We start from the raw sequence: 20,135 nt of genomic DNA on the forward strand, positions 1-20,135 counted from the left end.
AGACATTTAAATAAACTCATGAATGTTGATGCCATTCAAAAGCACAGTTTCCTTTATGTCTTAGGTGTGCATTCTCAGTTACTGTTCTTTATAACAATTCCCTTCAGATACATAAGGATTACAAGTTACTGTGTTTTAGTACAGTCTTGCTGGAAATAGCTCCAATGCTGATGATCTGTGTTCCACATAATCATGGCCAACATTTCATGGCTAATCCTATCACGGAACAGACAATTCTGTGGGGAGATGACTTAGGCAAGTTCAGGTGCAGTTAGCTGACCTGCCCACATGGATGGGAGATACTCATCCTATTTCTACTAGACAATGCCATGCAGAAACACAGCATCTCCATTAGGTGAGCTGATCCTGAACAGTTCCTTTTTAAATTAAAATCTAGATGGGCATCCTTGCTCTGCCGAAAGTTTCAGAGCAGCCCTTTCAAATAATCTGTAAGGCTTAAGTAAGCAGTGAGGTTCTGACACCATTAACAACACAGGGCTGTTTGCAAAGCTATAGCTTTAGATATGCATTCCACATGCTGTTTTTCAGTGGCTAAGGAGGGCTGCATTAAGTCTTCCACACATTTTTTTCAGTTCCCCACACAATTGCCTGTGAAAACAGCCAAATTCCTTAAACAGAGCAAAATCAACTGGTTTTTCAAGGACCTATGGTTGGACAAAACTTAAAGGTTTTATTATTTAGCCAGAACATGAGAGGGATGGCTGGGATGATGTGCTGATCCCTGGAATCTGATATCACTCTATAAACACTCAAGGTTTTTTCTCTCCTTCTAATATTGCCTCTTTTGAGATTAAAACCCTGTGTACCACTGATGTTATGCTGGAAGATTTGTTTCACCAATTCCTATTGTTCTGTAGCTTGAGGATTTATGCCCAGGAGTGAAAAAGTTAAAGTGACAGGCAAAGAAAAGGCAGAGAAGTGTCAGTATATCAACAACACTGCCAGATGTATCACATTAGAATACAGCTCTACAGGTATTAGCTCAAAGCCCAACTGCCATAACAGACTGTTATGATTCCATTTATTAAAAACTCAGGAAAATGCAAACTAATCTACAGTGACAGAAAACAAACCAGTGGTTATGTGGAAATGGGGATGGATGGGAAGAGGGAGGAAAGAGCTATTACCTAGGGGTTCAAGGAAACTTTTGGAAATAAAGAGTATGTTCACTACCCTGATTGTGATAACGGTTTCATGGATGTATCTTATGTCAAAGCTTATCAAAGTGTATACCTTAAACACATGCAAATTATGTTAATGATACTTCAATAAAGTTTTTTTTTTTAAAGACCAATAAATCTGCAGGTCAGGAAACTGTCTACTTGGGTGGCCATAGTAGAAAAACCATACCACACTGTTTAACTGAAAGAGTAACCCAACTCCCTTTCCCACTGAGGCTACACGAAAGGGTAAAATGTAAGCGTGATGAGCTTTGGTGTGAATTAGGAGAATAAAAAGTGCAGAATGAACCACTTCCCTGAAGTCTGAAGGGTCTGTGGCATCAGGGCAGGGGCCTGCCCTTTCAACTCCATCCCCAGATGTCTATCAGGTACCAAAGGCTGCTTCCATAGCTAGTCTAGCTGAACCATTTCCGAGCTACAAGGCAGTGAATGAAAGTAAAAACAAAGAAACACTGGTTAAATTTTAAAAATTTATTCTTTCTCTTTGTTGCTGTTGATTTGTTCTTGAGATGGCTACAACACCAGACAGAACAGTGCCCTCATATCTGATGGCTGTGAAGGGCTGCACTCCTTTGAAACATTAAGATCTGCTTTGGGCTTCCCTCTTCGGCCTCACCCTCTCCTTAAAATCAAGTCATTTCCACACTTTTTAGTAAAATACTAAATGACACATCATCCCTTGTTAGCCCTGTAAACATTTTTTCTCCACACACCCTCCCTTTTTTTCTCTCATGTCTGTGGGTGAATAATTCACTAAGAAAAAAACCTTAAAAAACAAAAACTTACACATTTATATCCTGCACTCCCCACCCACCCGCCCACCCCAGTTTTGGCTCTTCTCTCCAAGGCAGACAACAATCTGATGTGGATTGGAAGTGGACTGAGAGAATGAACGGGGTCAGGGTTCAGATATCCATAAATTCTGACCCTGGCAGGTCCTGAGCATCACCAATGTGACCACGATAGAAAGCAGAACAAGTTCCTTGCTTACTCCTCCTTGTCTAAACAACTCTAAAGGTGGGAAGAAACAGCTGGGGAAGGTAGAAGAAATTTCTACTCATTTGCATTTAAAAGGAGGGGAGAGAGAAAGAGAAGGAAGGGTAGGAGAGGAAAGAGAGGACAAAACAATAGAAAACCTGAACAAATGACCCTGACCCTCTTCTTCCAATTGCAGCTATTTAATTCATGTGAATCCCCACATTATCCCTAAGTAAATATTTTGTTTCACAGAAAGCTTGTCCTTTTGTTTTTCCGTGTACACGTGCGCACTGGCGCTTGTGCGTGTATGTGTGTGTGCGTGCATGTGTCATTTGCTACCAGGTGAATGTTTCAGTTCTGGTTTCTGTTTAGTCTTCCTTTTTTTTCTTTTTTCTTTACTTAAAATTATTTTTCCTTTTAGAAAGTTCACCAGGAAACCAGCTCCCCTCCCACCATGCCGGGCAGGCCACAGCCATCTTTTTAAAATCCGCGCTGATTTTCCCTCACACCCCCAAACAGGAACTCCTCAGGATGGCCTCAGAAGGCTGGAGTCTCTCCCTGTCTGGCGGGACACCCTGGTGGCGGTGAAGGCCCCTCTGCCATAACGGAGGTTTCTGATTGTGGGACACAGTCTGGTTTTTGTTTTCTTCCTGTCTTCTAATTAAAAAAGACATTCCTGACAAAAGAGATAAGACAGTCAATAACTGCACCAGAAAATAGAGCATTTAGTAAAATCAACCTTAAGGCAGAGGTTTCTATATTTCCTCAGGTACCTCATTCTGAAGTCTGCCATAAGAACTCAGAAAAAATAAATAAATAAATAAATAAATAAAAGTCTGGCGTTTTAACTTGTGGGTTCAAGGGAGCTACTGCTTTAATGAGACACCGTCTGCAGTGTGCTTCCAATGCTGAGTGTGCTGTGGAAACAAGGGATGATGTGTCAGGAGGGCAAAGAGCCAGCAGGTCCAGGCCTCCCATTCCAAAGCAACCAGGGAAGCTTTGCCTCAGTCTGCTAAATCCCACAGGCTTCATGTCGATTTTATTTTGAAAGAAGGCTTTGCCTACTAATAACAGTTGAAAACAAAACAAAACAAAACACCAATTTAGATGCTATCGAAAGGATACTGTATTAAGCGGAATGGTTCAAAGTGAGGACTCTGGTACCAGAATATCTACATGTGAATTCTGGCTCCACGAATAACTGTCAGGGAAATTGTTAAACATTGTTGAACCTCTATTTCCTCATTTGTAAAATGGGAAAAATAGTAACAAATCCAGAAAAGCAGATGAGGATTATCTTAGTTAATACATCTAAAACACTTAAAACAGTGCCCTGACACACAGTAAGGGCACAATAAAAGTTAACCATGAACACCTACAGCTGTCCATGAGCAACCTTATGAGGTGTATCATTGTCAGCTAACCCAGACACCATGCAAAACCAGGACATCCCAAATGATATTATTACTCATTAAAACAATCAAAGTTGAGAAATGATTTTGGGTGTGGCAAGGCACTGCTGAACATCACTTTTACCTATGACTGCATTTAACACAGAAACTACCAGTGAGTGCTACAGATTCATCAAGAATTGCCTCCTGGGAGAAGAAACTCACCTTGAGACATCAAAGGGTGGGCTTAGAGGAGAGCTACCTTTCTTCTCTCCATCAAGAAACTGGCACCCAAATTCTACTACCCACTCCTTTCAGCTAAGCTTCTTGCTTTGCTTCAGAACCAGGAGACGGGAAGCACGTGGAGAAAAGTGCTCATCGGGAGCCAAAGATGCTCCTCCTTTCCTGTAAGGGCCAAGCATCCCTAACAGCTGAAACTTTTTGAACGCTGATATGACCCTCAAGCGAATGAGCATTGGAGCATTTGGGATTTTGGATTTTTGGATTAGGAATGCTCAACTGGTGTGCATTCTGCAAATATTCCAAAATCCCAAAAAATCCAAAATTGAAAAACACTTCTGAAAGTGTTTTTTCCTCCGAAATCCCAAGCATTTCGGATAAGGGATATTCAATTCATACCTCCTGCCCCGGTCAAAACCTGGCACTTCAGCATTCAGGTCATAAAAGTGATAAGAATAAGCTCTTTGCTCATTACATCTGGAGGGTCAGTTTTAGGAGACTGGCACCACATGTAACAGTCAACTTGAGGTTGTTTTCGCCAAAGTGGCCGGGTTAAAAATACTTATTTGTTTGTTGCCATGTACACTTACCATCTTAGAAGTGTCTGTAAGGGGAAGGGGGAAGAAAATATTTCAATGCACTGTGTAACAGTTACTTTCTTATGGAGGTGAAAATGGTACCCCAAAGACACTGACAATTACTGGCTGCCCAGGCCCAAGAAAATCCGGGCCCTGTATATTCCAGCTGTTCACCACAGTTAAACTGCTGAGTCCTTCCCTGACTCTAGCTATAAGACCGGTCCCATGATAGGCATTAAAACCTATCCCCATTCCCAGGCATCCCCGACAGTCCGACAGTCCAGACAAAAGCTGGGAACTATGTATCCTCACCTGGGTGACAGGCACAGTGCAGGAGTGTGAGCTATCGAAACAACCTGGTGAAGTCTCGCAAGGCCCAGCAAACTTGCTTACATTCCTCAGCACTAGAAAAGAAAAGGTAGGTTGGTCCTTGACTGAGGAGAAAGACAGAATATGCTGAAAAACAAGTGCACACTGAGAACCGTCCCAACTCTGCTAGGAGCTCTCTCCATTGTCTCCTGAGCGACCCTGGCTTCAGATCTTTCTGTAATTCAGGGCAAAAATTATTATATATGAGAAAAGTTATAAGCTTGGTGGTCTTCAAAGGGTGGACTCTGGACACAAACTGCCCGAGTTTGAATCTTGGCTCCACTGTGCCCTTGAACAAGTTACCAATCTTTGTCTCAGTTTCCTCATCTATTAATATTATCTACTTCATAACACTGTTTAGAGGATTAAAATCGTCCACATACAGAGTGCTTATGAAAATAGAGCAGTGAACAAAACAGTATTCAATAAATGTAGGCTGCTACAACAACACTTGGTTGCTAAGGCTCTCATAAGTTTCCTCATTCTCTTCCAAAGATAGATTTTGTTTACAAAGGCCGGTCTAGCAACTAAGTCTCCACCAGTCATTGATTTTCTAGTTGAACAGGCTGCTCAGGATTTCCTCCTGTGGGAGGAGGAGGGAGAGAGGAAAGGGTTAAAGCATGTAGAAAGAGAGACAAAGCAGGAGATGCCTATGTGATATGAATAGCCCAATATTCAACTGACCCTGTTTTTTCAAAAGCCCCCCGACCTCCCTTTGTCCAAAACTGTCACCAAGAAACCAGTTGATGCCAGCTTCATTCTACTGTATCTGTCTTCATAACAGTTTTTGCTAAATGAACATAAGGCTAAGCTAAAAGCTAAAGCAGTGGAGAAGGAAGCACTTCCTTTTTTTTTTTTTTTTTTTTTTGATATGGAGTCTTGCTCATGTCATCCAGGCTGGAGTGCAATGGCACTCTGCTCACTGCAATGGAACTCTGCTCACTGCAATCTCAGCTCACTGCAACTTCCGCCTCCCAGGTTCAAGCGATTCTCCTGCCTCAGCCTCCCCAGTAGCTGGGATCACAGGTGCCCACCACCACGCCCGACTATTTTTTTGTATTTTTAGTAGAGATGTGGTTTCACCATGTTGGCCAGGCTGGTCTCGAACTCCTGACCTTGTGATCCGCCCGCCTCGGCCTCACAAAGTGCTGGGATTACAGGCATGAGCCACCGCGCCCAGCCAGGAAGCAATTCTTAATACGCTTGCCTTCCTGTAGCCCTCTCCCTGGCTCAACTAACTCAGATACCAGTGCCTACAGCCAAGGATTCAATGCAGATGAAAACACACTTTCCATCTCATAATGGTTAAACACCAGGGAAGGAAACTGCTCTAAGCGATCCAACAGAAAAGGTGAAAATAGAGCTATCCATTTAGGTTCCTACATCCAGATTTCCCCATCCATTGTAAGTTCTGAAACATCATTAAGAACCTTGACTTAGACTCCATGACTTGATTCAACAGAACATTCTAGAAACTTTCTTCTAGTCTCTCCATCCTAAAAATGTAATGAAAATAAGGCAGGTGGCCAGGCACAGTGGCTCATGCTTGTAATCCCAACACAGAGAGACCCCGTCTCTACAAATAATTTAAAACTTAGCTGGGTGTGGTGGTGCACACCTGTGGTCCCAGCTACTCACGAGGCTAAGGCAGGAGGATAACCTGAGCTGGGGAGGTTGAGGTTGCAGTGAGCCATGATTGTGCCACTGCACTCCAGGCTGGGCAACAGAGTGAGACCCTGTCTCAAAAAAAAGAAAAAAGAAAGAAAATGAGAAAGGTCTTTTGGCTTTATTGGAATTGCCATTACCTCTGTGGATTTAATAAGCTTCAATTTAAGTGTTACATTTCTCATTTTACTTCCAAATTAATACTGACTGTTAAGGAGGCAGCCAGGGTATGTGAGTCCATATCACTCATGCTCCCAATGTCAGGAAGGAGGAAGATCTGTAACCCAAGAGAAGTTGCTATGTGGTGTGTTATCACAAGGGACTAGGATAACAGAAAACCCTGAAAGTTAGGACAGTGCTGGAGACCGAGATTTTTTTGCTATCCTAATGTCTTACATGTTTTAAATTTTACCCTTCTTCAAGAGACTTCTGTTTTGTTTTGTTTTCAGAACAGATAGAAACAGGGTCTCACTGTGTTGCCCAGGCTGCTCGAACCTCTGGGCTCAAGCTATCGTCCTGCCTCAGCCTCCAAAGTGCTGTGATTACAGGCGTGAGTCACTGTGCCCGGCAGAGACTTTGGAAATGATAACTTCACAGCCTCCTTTGTGGCACATGAGAAAAAGTATTGAAACTGAAATGCAAGTGTGGGAGAACTTTAGTGCAATAGGGTGAAATGAGGGACAGGTGACACTGTCAACTTGGCTTCTGCCCCAATCCTATCTGCAAGTGCTTTGGTGTCAAACACTTCAGCCAAATGTTTAACTGAAGTGTCCTTGGTGGGGAGCCCATAGAAATGGATCAAAAAGCTCCTTGAGGCTGGGTGCGGTGGCTCACACCTGTAATCGCAGCACTTTGGGAGGCCAAGGCGGGTAGATCACCTGAGGTCAGGAGTTTGAGACCAGCCTGGCCAACATGGTGAAACCCATCTCCACTAAAAAGACAAAAATTAGCCGGGTGTGGTGGTGGGCACCTGTGATCCCAGCTACTCGGGAGGCTGAGGCTGGAGGATCGCTTGAACCCAGGGGGCGGAGGTTGCAGTGAGCTGAGATCACACCACCGCACTTCAGCCTGGGCGACAGAGCAAGACTCCGTCTCAAAAAAAAGAAAAAGCTCCATGAATGTTAGAACTATAGTTATGTGCTACAATGATGTTTTGGTCAATGATGGACTGCATGTATGACAGTGATCCTATGAGTATAATAGAGATGAACAACTGCATGTTGCGTTACTCACATGCTTGTGGTGATGCTGGTATAAACAAACCTACTGCACTGCCAGTCATATAAAAGGACAACACAAACAATTATCTACAGTACACAATAATTGATCATAAGCAACTATATTACTGGGTTATGTATTTACTATACTACACTTTTTATCATTAATTTAGAGTATATTCCTTCTACTTACAAAAAAAAAATTTACTGTAAAACAGCCTCAGGCAGGTCCTTCGGGAGGGATTCCAGAAGAAGACATTGTTATCCTAGGAGATGGCAACTCCATGTGTGTTACTGCCCTTGAAGACCTTCTAAGTGGGACAAGATGTAAAAAGGTGGAAGACAGTGACATTGATGATCTTGACCCTGTGTAGGTCTAGGCTAATATGTGTTTGTCTTAGCTTTTAACAAAAAAGTTTAAAAGCTAAAAAAAATAAATAAAGTAATTTTAAGAATAGAAAAAAGCTTATAAAGATATAAAGAAAAAATTTTTTAATGAGCTGTACAATTTGTGTTTTAAGCTAGGTGTTATTACAAAGGAGTCCAAGAGTTAAAAAAAAATTTAGTTTATGAAGTAAAAAAGTTACAGTAAGCAAGAGTTAATTTATTATTATTATTATTATTATTATTATTATTTTGAGACAGAGTCTCACTCTGTCGCCCAGGCTGGAGTGCGGTGGCACAATCTTGGCCCACTGCAACCTCTGCCTCCCAGGTTCAAGCGATTCTCCAGCCTCAGCCTCCTGAGTAGCTGGGATTACAAGTGCCCACCACCACGCCTGGCTAATTTTTTAAATTTTTAGTAGAGATGGGGTTTCACCATGTTGGCCAGGCTGGTCTCAAACTCCTGACCTCAGGTGATCTGCCTGCCTCGGCCTCCCAAAGTGCTGGGATTACAGGCATGAGCCACCGTGTCTGGCCAAGGGTTAATTTATTATTGATGAAAAAATTTTTTTAATAAATTTAGTGTAGCCTAAGTATACAGTATCTATAAAAAGTCTACAGTAGTGTACGGTAATGTCCTAGGCCGCCTATTCACTCACCACTCACTCATTGACTCACCTAGAGCAACTTCCAGTTCTGCAAGTTCCATTCATGGTAAGTGCCCTCATACAGGTATACCTTTTTTTTCTCTTTTATACTGTATTTTTACTGTACCTTTTCTATGTTTAGATATGTTTGGATATACAAATTCTTACCATTGTGTTACAATTGCCTACAGTATTCAGTACAGTAACCTGCTATACAGGTTTGTAGCCTAGGAGCAATAGGCTACACTATATAGACCAGGTGTCCGGTAGGCTATACCATCTAGGTTTGTAGAAGTATACTCCATGACGTTTGCACAACAACTAAACCACCTAATGACACATTTCTTGGAACATATCCCCATCATTAAGTAACACATGACTGTATTTTCTGTCTCAGTCCTTCTGACGTTTGATATTTCTTAGCTTTTTATTTATTTACTTTTGTAACTGCCAGTATTTTTTAGATTCTGTTTTCTGGCTTCTAATCCCCAAATTCCTATCCTTCCACCATATTTCTGAAAGCTTTTATGGTCACTATTTCTCGAGCCCCATAAGATTACTAGGGGAGTGCTGAGAAATGAGATCCTTTTGATCCGATGACCTGGTAGGTAACAGAAAATAATGAAACTCTGATGACTTGACTAGGGATTCAACCCCTTACTGGCCTCTAATTCCGGTATCAATGCTTCCCATGTTCAACACCTTTTGGCTTTGAAGAGCCCCAGACAAGTGACAAGTAGTCATAGAATAAACACCAAGATGGAGAAATGGAAATGATGGCAGGGTTTCTTCTAGTCCCAATTGGTCTTAGTTAATGATAGGTTCATCTGGCATTTGGAAAGCAAGAATGTTATTTTAGACTGAAACGTCCCAGCTTTCTTCAAGTTGACCAACTAAAAAAGCTAGGGAATTAATTACCAGTACCATGTGAAAAGCAGGCTTGGACTTGCTGAAATGAAACTGAACCAGTTCACCCTCTCTGCCAGAATGGCAAACAAAGTAGCATGTTGAGGCAGGTGTTACGGACCTTAAAATCAAAAGGGAGACTGAGTCATGCATGGGACAGAAAGTTCAAGGGCTTTCTGTCTTGTCTACTACAGGCATTCTAGAGGAAGAGAATGACTAAGAGGGGATGAGCAATCTCAAGTCCTTTCTCTAGCACCTCTACATTAGCTCTTACTTCTGTTCATTTCCCACCACTATGTTACATATGTTACAGCCTGCTATAGGAAGAGCTGCAAAACTTGTTTAGCAATGGAAGATCAAGTAGGTCAGGTTGGTGGTGCACCTTATTTTCCCATATCACAGGACAAAGATAACAGGTTTTTTTTTCCCCCCACAGCACTGCTTTACTTAGGACTCTTTTCCTTGCCCCAAGATTTATCTTAAATTAGGAAAGGATATCTATGACCTTGATTTCAGACTTACCATATTATTTTATCTGTCATATATTAGTCCCACTGAGGGAAAGAGGGCTTGACAAAGACTTATTCTACAATGTGTGGGTGGCTGCCTTAGAGTCAACAGGAGACATGCCCCAGCTAGTTTTGCAAGTACATAATGACATTCTAGAAGTTTCTCCTCCAAGGAGAAAGGAGTTAACATTCACTGATCACATACTATGTGCAAGATCTTCTTTAGATTTCCATTTGGTATCTCATAATAACCTTATGAGACTGGTAGTACTAACCCTATTTCACTTGATAAATAAACTGAAGTTCAAAGTAATAGGGTATGTGGCAAGATTCAAACCAACATACTTGACTCCAAACCCCATCTTTGGAGGTTTCCCCTAGGTTCCCATTTGCTTTAGGAAAATTAGAGCCAATACGATCCCACCCTTATACTGTAACCAGCACTGAATGGAATAATGCAAAACAGAAGCAGAGAGAAGCAACTACTATACTTCTTTCCCCTGAGACAGCTTGTAGATAGAATACTACTTCTACTGAGAAGATTCATAGTAAAAGCAATCAAAGAATTTTTAAGGTCATCCCAGTCAATATATGCCTACCCAGTGGAGGGGAAATCCCCACTTCTGGCAAAATGTGTCATGAAGGGTCACATGCTATTTTTCAGTCATGCATGTCACTTGATCTATGGCTAAAAGTGAGTTATTTCTGGGGCATACTGGGCTTACTACTTAAGCCACTTAGTGAACTATAAAATAATAGCATTCCATGGTTTGGGATTTTAACATTAACAAAATTGTTGGAGACATTCCAGAAGATGAGAAAGTAAACTATTTTGGAAAGTGACATTAAGAAATCAATTCTGAGAAAAGACAACTAGCTCTTGTACCACTGCTTAAAGTTCATTTTCTTTCCCTTCTATATCTGATTTTACCCATAAAAGTGTAATTTATGCTCATAAAAAAGTGCATAGTGCAGAAAGTTATGAAACGAAAAGCCTCCCTTCCCCTCCTAGTCTCACTTATATATCTTTCTGAAAACTTACTGTGCAGAAAGTAGCCTCTGTGTATGTGTATAATTTATAATAAAACAGCTCTTTAAAGTACAAGTTGGTTCGTTTACAATAGCATAAAAAAAACTTATGAAAAAATTTAACCAAGGAGGTGAAAAACTTATACACTGAAAACTACAAAATGTAGCTGAAAGAAATTAAAGACACCAATAAATGGAACAATATACTGTATTTGTCGATTTGGAGATTTAATATTGTTAAGATTTCAATACTACTCAAAGCAATCTACAGATTCAATACAATCCCCATCAAAATCCCAACAACCTCTTGTACAGAAAAATCTACCCTAAAATTCATATGGAATTTCAAGGGTCCCCAAGTGGCCAAAACAATCTTTTTTTTTTTTTTGAGACGGAGCCTCGCTCTGTCGCCCAGGCTGGAGTGCAGTGGCTCACTGCAAGCTCCGCCTCCCGGGTTCACGCCATTCTCCTGCCTCAGCGTCCCGAGTAGCTGGGACTACAGGTGCCCACCACCACGCCCGGCTAATTTTTTGTGTCTTTAGTAGAGATGGGGTTTCACTGTTTTAGCCAGGATGGTCTCAATCTCCTGACCTCGTGATCTGCCTGCCTCGGCCTCCCAAAGTGCTGGGATTACAGGCGTGAGCCACTGCGCCTGGCCACCAAAACAATCTTTAAAGTGAACATTGCAGGCCTCATATTCCTGATTCTAAAATTTATTACAAAGCCACAGTAATCAAAACAGCATTGACATAAAGAAATACATCATAGACCAATGGAATAGAACAGGGAGCCCATTAATAAATTCTCCTGTATATGGTCAAATGATTTTCAACAAGGATGTCAAGACCATTCAGTGCAGAAAGGACAGTCTTTTCAACAAATGGTGCTGGGAAAACTGGATATCCACAAGCAAAAGAAAGAGGCTGGACCCTTACCTAATACCACATACAAAAATTAACTCAAAAAGGATCAAAGACCTGATATAAGACCTAAAACTGTAAAACTCTTACAAGAAAACCTAGGCGGAAAACTTCATGACATGAAATCTGGCAATGATTTCCTAGATATGACACCAAACAGACAACAAAAGCAAAACAGATAAACTAGGCGACAACAAAATTAAAAACTTCGGTGCATCAAGGGACACAATCAACAGAATGAAAAGGCAACCTAAAGAATGGAGGAAAATGTTTGCAAATCATGTACCTGATAAGGAATTAATATCCCAAATATAAAAGGAACTCCTGCAACTAAACAACAAAAGAAACCCAACTTTTAAATAGGCAAAGCACTTGAATAGACATTTCTCCAAGAAGACAAAACAAATGGCCAATAAGCATATGAAAAGATGCTCAACATCACTAATCATTAGGGAAATGCAAATGAAAACCGCAATGAGATATCACTTCACACTTGGTGTGAAATGCTAAGATGGCTACTCTCAAAAACCCAGAAAATAACAAGTGTTGGTGAGGATGTGGAGAAATTGGAACTTTGTGCACTGCTAGTGGGAATGTAAAATGGTGCAGCTGCTATGGAAAACAGTATGATGGTTCTTCAAAAAATTAAAGAAGATTAAATAGAATCACCATATGATCCAGCAATTCTACCTCTGGGTATCCAAAAGAATTGAAAGCAGGGGCTGAAAGAGATATTTGTACACCTGTGTTTATAGCAGCCTTACTCACAACAGCAACCCAAATGGCCATCAACAGATGAAAGGATAAATAAAATGTGGTATATGCATACAATGGACTATTATTTAGCCTTTAAATGGAAGAAAATTCTGGCACACGCTACAACATAGATGAATCCTAAGGACATTATACTAAGTGAGGTAAGCTAATCACAAAAAGACAAATCTGTATGATCTCACTTATATGAGGTATCTAGAGTAGTCAGACTCAAACATTAAGTACGAAGTTAATTGCCAGGAGATGGGGAGAGGGGAGAATGGAGAATTGTTGCTTAATGGGTATAGTTTTAGTTTTACAAGATGAAAAAGTTCTTGAGATTGGTTGTGCAACAACATGAATATATACTTAACCCTACTGAACTATGCATTTATAAAAATGGTTAATACTGTAAATTTCATGTTATGTGTATTTTTATAACAGTTAAAAAATTTTCAAATTATTTTAAAAGCTCAAGTTAGGTTATGTAATACTGTTATTTTAACCTTTACAATTTATCTTGTATATTTTTCCATATTATCACATATTTCTTCTTCCTTGTTCATCTTTGGGACTATTTACTAGTATAAGCTTCTGTTAATTATTTAACTTTTCTCTATTGATGGGCAACTAGAATATTTCCAGTTTTTTCACTACTACTAACCTTGCTATAACATTCCTTCTTTGACCCATATATCTTTCCACACTGTATGATTATAAGTCATTGTCTAAAATTTAGACAAAACTCTAAAGACTCTAGATATAAAAAGACTATCAGGGCAAAGGAACACTTAGCTATAAAATCCAACTTAAGTTGCTGTCATTACCATTAAGACCATAAGTCTCACAACCTTTGATTCGGTGATTACATTTTAAAGGAAAATATTCAGTAGAAGGAAAAGGCTCTATTTTTGACATTATCTGTAATACTAAAAAACTGAAAAATGATCTAAATGTCTACTAATAGAGGCATTATAAGGAAATCAAGTAACACCTTTATGGCTATAAAACAATAATTAGGAAGACTATGTAACTGTATTAAAAATATTTATATGTTCACAGTAAAAAAAACACACACACTTTACATTTTAGGCTGTAATCCAGAGATTGTAAGTTCCTCATGGGCCTAATGTATCCCAGGCAGATGTTCTGTTTGGACTACACAACTTCTTTGAAATTAGAATTTGACTATCTTTAGACATGGTGAACATTCTCCAATTCACTGTCATCTACATCACTTTCTGATGTTTTATAACCAATGCTTTGCCTTACTCAGGTACCTACATTCCTGACCCCCGAATGTGGATGAAAACTCAGAAGGACTTAGAAAAATATAGACAGATCTCCTGACGGGGAGTGAGCTGCTCAGTGCATTTTCCTTTGGGAGAAACAGTGCCTCCACTTACCGTTAAAAAATCTTATACCAGTTATCACATATGTTAAATATATGTACATACATACACAGCATGGTGAATGTTTTCCCACCAGATTGGCTTCCAATGCCAATTTGTGCAATTCAAGGTTAAACAGACTATAAATTGTCCATTTCCCAAGGGCGCATAAGAAATAAAGATATGTTTCTTCCCACATCCCACACCTCCTTAAGAACCCCCAGTATCACTCACCTAGTGACTTGCTTGTGGAAGTCTGTAAGTTGTTTGTGTGTCACTGTGACGGCTCCCACGGTTGTTTCCTTTGGCAAACCTTTTAAGGAATTTTCTAACCATCGACAAAAAGTCTGTATAGGAAAGAGGGGTAAGAGTTTTAAAAGGAAGCATAGCTTACTCACCTGAGACCCTATAGATACTAACAAAACCCCACAAATTTTCCTTAGTAGCATTTACTTCCCTACACTTGGGAGCAAGTAAAGGAATCAACAAAAGTGCTCTCATTAGCCCTTCAAACCCTCTGGGTTGATGCAGTCTGCATATGCATGCCTAGACTTCCCTTCAAAGGGGCAGCGGGCATCATTTCAGAAAAGGACTTTCTACACCTTAGAAGTGAAGTTTCTTCGGGATGAGGCTATTGTTTTGTTCCTGTCATAATGTATATGACATATATACATATGCAAGCATGCGAACATGAACACACACACACACACACACACACACACACACACACACACACACACACTCGCTCTCTCTTTTTTGAGATAGGGTCTCACTCTGTTGCCCAGGCTGGCGTGCAGTGCACTGCAGCTTTGACCTTCCAGCCTCAAGTGATCCTCCCACCTCAGCTTCCCAGGTAGCTCAGACTACAGAAGTCCATCAACATGCCTGGCTAATTAAAAACAATTTTTTTTTTAAGAGATGAGGAGTCTTTCTATGTTGCCCAGACTGGTCTCAAACTCCTGGGCTCAAGAGATCCTCCCAAAGTGCTGGAACTACAGGTGTAAGCACTTGACCAGTATATTTTTAAAATTAAACAGATTTCCAAAAACTCTTGAGCTTAAAGATCAAAAGTGATCCAGAGTAAAGGTTCAGATACCTGAAAGAGCAGGGGCAAAAAGTATACTAAGCCACCATGTCAGAAAGTATACATATGAGACATATGAGTCCAGAATCTTAAGGATTTTAAGGCCATCTCTCTCAGAATAAGTCCTATCCATTCAGTTCCTTTGTGATATCTGCCTGTTCTTTGTGTTAAAAAACCTTGCTCTTGTTGCTGTTTAATTTACTTATATATTTTTTATATAAGTATATCTAAGAATTCTCTTTATGCCTTTCCTATGCACAAAAATTGTCTACTCCCTTTACTTCCTTCCTTTCTAAAATAAAAATTCTACAGACTTCCTCTGGGTTCTTATTTTCAGTTTAATTGTTGTCCTTTGGGTCAGCACTAATATTTCTTCATCCCTTTCTTAAGTGGAATGTATACTTCAGTCATAGTTTTGGGCTGTAAAATTACTCTTTTATACCTAATTTTTTTTACATTATATATTTTCCCATCATATTCATTTATGACCATAATAGGCCAGAGCAAAAGTATTATAAATGCTCATGAAGTACTAAGCATTTCTTAATTATGGATACATAACAGCTCCTTAATTCTTAAAAATACATAATAGTTGTTATATAGCAAACTTTTTCTTTTTTGAGACAGGGTCTTGCTATGCAGCTCAGACTGGAGTGCAGTGGCATGATCATAGCTCACTGCAGGCTGGAACTCCTGGGCTTAAGCAATCCTCCTACCTCACCCTCCTGAGTAGCTGGGACTATAGATGTATGCCACCACACCCAGCTAATTAAAAAGAAAAAAATTTTTTTTTTTTTTTGTAGGGATGGGGTCTATGTTGCCCAGGCTGGTAGTCTCAAGCTCCTGGCGTCAAGTGATCCTCCTGCCTTGGTCTCCCAAAGTATTGGGAAGACAGGCATGAGCCATTGTGCCTGGCTGATATACAGTACACTCCTTAGAGTACATGGCTACCTGGTTTCTATTCCTGTCCAAACTTCTTGTTCTCATTTTTTGTTGTTGTTGTTAGCACTTAACAATATGCTTACAATCAAGAATGTTTTCATAAAGTTAGATTTACATAAGTTTTCTGTTACTTGGGAACCAAATGTATTTGTAAAAAAGTTTAAGCAGAGTACGAAGACTTTTTCCCTCAGGTCAAGGACTTTTGAATTAAATTTGCTGATTCCTGGAGGCTCAAAAAGTACTTTTCTTTAGAAAAACAAATATGCTACTCTATCAGGTTGAAATGGAACATGTGTATTGAACCAGAGAGGAATAGGTACTATCTGTTATATATTATTATTATCAATTTTATACTCTGTGGTTCTGTAAGACAGCTCACTTTAACTAGGTCCCAATGAGTACTTTCCTGAACTGCTTTTACAGTAATATTAAAAATTATAAATTCCATTTTAAAAATGATTTCAGATTATATTATACTTTACCATTCTACTCAACTTTCACACAGTACACATAACCTGAGTTATGGTCATGTGGCCCAGTACTGAAATTACTTGGGCATTATTAGATAGCTTTAAAAAAACAACTCCATCCTTAGGTGGGTGATAAAGGATCTGGTTCAAAGAAATCCAAAGGGGAAATATATCCAACTGTACATTGTGGGTTACTTTGACAATTATGTGCTTCCAAATGTTCTGGCTAGATGTATCACCAAGAAATAATACAGTGCTATAGAATAAGTCTGAAAGGATTAAATACTTCTTGAGTAATACGTAACTAATATAACTGACATTTGGGCATCTCTCACAAGTGAACAAATTTCACATTGGACAGCCACACAACTGAATTCAATGCTTGATACTTACTTCTGGTAATATACCCCCTATGACAGTGACATAGAAACATGCTTTAAAGAACTCAATAATAAATTACTGATCTTTACGGGCCTCTTCACCTACCAATCTAATTTGGCAATATGCCTAAATTTGGTTCCATGGACAGAAAACAGGGCTAGTTTCAAAATTAGGGTTGGCCTTAAGGAACCAAAGCCTATTACATTTAGGGACTATGAGATAAATTCCTTATGAAAACAATCTTACCGGTCTGTCAACCTGCATGATCTCCCAGAGCACTTCAGCCACATCTGGTAGGGTATAGGGGGGGAGGCAAAAGCAGCAGGTGTGCAGCAGCTGGCTGACAAGCTGCTGTCCAAGCTGGTTCATCACCTGTCCAATCAGTTCTTTCCGTAATTCAAAGTCTTCTTCATGCTGTATGTAGGAAAGCAGGAACATCAGATAAATTCTAGTCTCAACTTCCCAAAGACCAAGCACTCTCTCCCCTTTAGTAATTTCTCTTTAATAGGAAAGTGTGTGTGTGTGTGCGCGCGCGTGGGTGTGTGTGTGTGTATGCAGGTGTGTGTAAAATAACAGCTGGATTCACAAAGTCCAGAAGTTTTTTGTCTTTAGAAAGAAAATGAAGGAGTTTATTAGTATCCAAGGAATGAACATGGGTTTCAACAGAGATTAATGCTTAGATTTTTTCATGATTTGAAGGCAGAAAACATGGTTAAGAATTAAAGCTAGCAATTTTTTAAATTTTTTTCTCTTCATCTTCTATGTGATGGTATTAATTTTTTTTTAATGTGCAAAATAACTTGTGTTCCTATTTCCTTTTTTAAAAACTAAGTCAGCCTGGCATGGCAGCACACACCATAGTCCCAGCCACTCCAAAGGCTCAGGTAGGGGAACAGCTTGAACCCAGTGTTCTGGGCTAGAGCATGCTATACCAACTGGGTGCCTGTACTAAGTTCAGCATCAATGTGGTGACCTCCCAGGAGCGAGGAACCACTCCTGGGTTGCCTAAGGAGGGAGGGGTGAACAGCCCAAGTCAGAAACAGAGTGGGTCAAAATTCCATTCTGATCTGTAGTGGGATCTCGCCTGTGAATGGCCACTACAGTCTGTCTGGGTAACACAACCCCATGTCACAACAAAACAAAACAAAACCAACTGAAATTAGAATTGAAGACGTCTATCAGAGATCTAATTTTTTCTATCGAAAAAAAAACCCTTTTTTTCTTCTTACGGTCTTTTTTTTTTTCTGAGACAGAGTCTTGCTCTGTCACCCAGGCTGGAGTGCAGTGGCCTGATCTTAGCTAACTGAAACCTCCATCCCCTGGGTTCAAGCAATTCTCCTGCCTCAGCCTCCCTAGAAACTGGGATTACAGGCATACACTACCACACTTGGCTAATTTTTGTATTTTTAGTAGAGACAGGGTTTCACCATGTTGGCCAGGCTGGTCTTGAACTCCTGACCTCAAGTGATCTGCACGCCTTGGCCTCCCAAAGTGCTGGGATTACAGGCGTGAGCCACTGCGCCTGGCCCTTCTTGTGGTCTTTAAATACACATGTATTTCTAATACCTTGAGAAAAATATTTTTTAAATTGCCTTTCCCTTCTAGTTATTTTCTTCTCTCTTTTACTGCCAAACTTCTTAAACGAATAGCCTAAATAGAATGCAGAATACTTACTTCTTCACTGCTCTCCCCTGTCTACAATTTTACTCCACATCTAATCAAACCTACCTTCGAAATTCCTGTGAAGCACTTTACTACTCCCACTGCTTAGTTGTCTACTAACAAACTTAGTACTATTCTGACTTGCTCTGATCTTGGTTTAGAGGCAGTATGACTATCTGCCTCTCTAATCCATCAAAATTCTACCTCTAATTCATGGTTTCATTTAAATCCCTCCCCTTCCATAAAGTTATTCCAACTCTTTTTGGTCTAGACCTTTCCCTCGTCTGATCTCATACCAATCATGACTTTTATCACTCATCTGACAATCAAATACTGGAGGCCAAGGTGGGAGGATCACTTGAGGCCAGGAGTTCAAGACCAACCTGGGCAACATGGTGAAATGCCATCTCTACAAAAAATATAAAAACTAGCCAGGCATGGTGTTGAATGTCTGTAGTCCTGGCTACAGTAGGCTGAGGATCCCTTGAGATTCACATCACTGTACTCCAGCCTAGGCGACAGAGCAAGACCCTGTTTCAAAAACAAATGAAAAACACCAAATACTGGCATCTTGTTGTTACTTAACTCTTTAAACTTGTTTCTCTCTTCAACTAGACACCAAATGATTTGGGAGCATGAACAGTTTTAGACTGCTTTATATAGCCTAAAGCACCCAGCACAAGTGTCTTAGTTGATATTTTGGCTAGTGAATGATCCACTATGATATATGTCTACCAATACAGATCAAGTAAGGAAATACTGGGATGCTGGTTTTCTCCTAAGGAATGACAAAGAGATAGGAGATAAAAGCTGTTAAGTAGAAATGGTATCATTTTTATACTTACATCATTGGCTACCCCTGTATGAATGAGGTCTCGTAGAAACCTCATGACACTACAATTGGCATCCCGGTGGTCCAGGGTAGTAGAGGCAATGGCCCACTGTAAGATAGGGATGACCACTTGGCTCCGCAGCAAGGTGACAGGGCTACGCTGAATAAACCTGGTGTGGAAAGTGAGACTAGGTATAAATGACAAGATTAGGCTATAAAAGCAGCCAGGGTAAAAGGGCAAAACTATGAAGACAGTAAAAAAGATCAGTGGATGGTGGGGGGTTTCAGGGAAGAAGGGATGAATAGACAGAACATAGAGGATTTTTTTTGGCAGTGAAAGTATTCTGTATGATACTATAACAGTGGATACATGTCATTACACATTTGTCAAAACCCATAGAATGTACACCAAGAGTGAAGCCTAATGTAAACTATGGACTTTGGGTGATAATGATGTGTTCATATAGGGTCACTGTTTGTATTACTCTGGTGGGGGATGCTAATAGAGGGGAAGGCTGTGTGTGTTAGCAGGGAGGGGTATATGGGAGCAACTTTTCACTCAAATTTGCAGTGAACCTAAAGTTG

General features: G+C 40.1%; 1 protein-coding gene across 4 annotated transcripts in view; it reads right to left on the reverse strand.

Annotated features, from left to right (window-relative positions):
• Nucleotides 1-1,658: 1,658 nt before the first annotated feature.
• The window catches only part of TNPO3 (transportin 3), a 104,578-nt gene continuing 86,101 nt past the window's right edge, over nucleotides 1,659-20,135 (reverse strand). For all 4 annotated transcript variants that reach the window (XM_003813495.7, XM_055114854.2, XM_055114855.2 and 1 more), the window contains 5 exons: nucleotides 19,564-19,720; nucleotides 17,303-17,470; nucleotides 14,414-14,526; nucleotides 4,702-4,793; nucleotides 1,659-2,856 (listed from right to left, as the gene is read on the reverse strand). In XM_003813495.7, coding sequence (XP_003813543.1) covers nucleotides 4,733-4,793; nucleotides 14,414-14,526; nucleotides 17,303-17,470; nucleotides 19,564-19,720 — 499 coding nt within the window. In that variant the 3' untranslated portion in view covers nucleotides 1,659-2,856; nucleotides 4,702-4,732. The remainder of the gene's footprint in view (nucleotides 2,857-4,701; nucleotides 4,794-14,413; nucleotides 14,527-17,302; nucleotides 17,471-19,563; nucleotides 19,721-20,135) is intronic.

Source organism: Pan paniscus, chromosome 6 (genome assembly GCF_029289425.2).
Source record: "Pan paniscus chromosome 6, NHGRI_mPanPan1-v2.0_pri, whole genome shotgun sequence".
Taxonomy (NCBI): domain Eukaryota; kingdom Metazoa; phylum Chordata; class Mammalia; order Primates; family Hominidae; genus Pan; species Pan paniscus.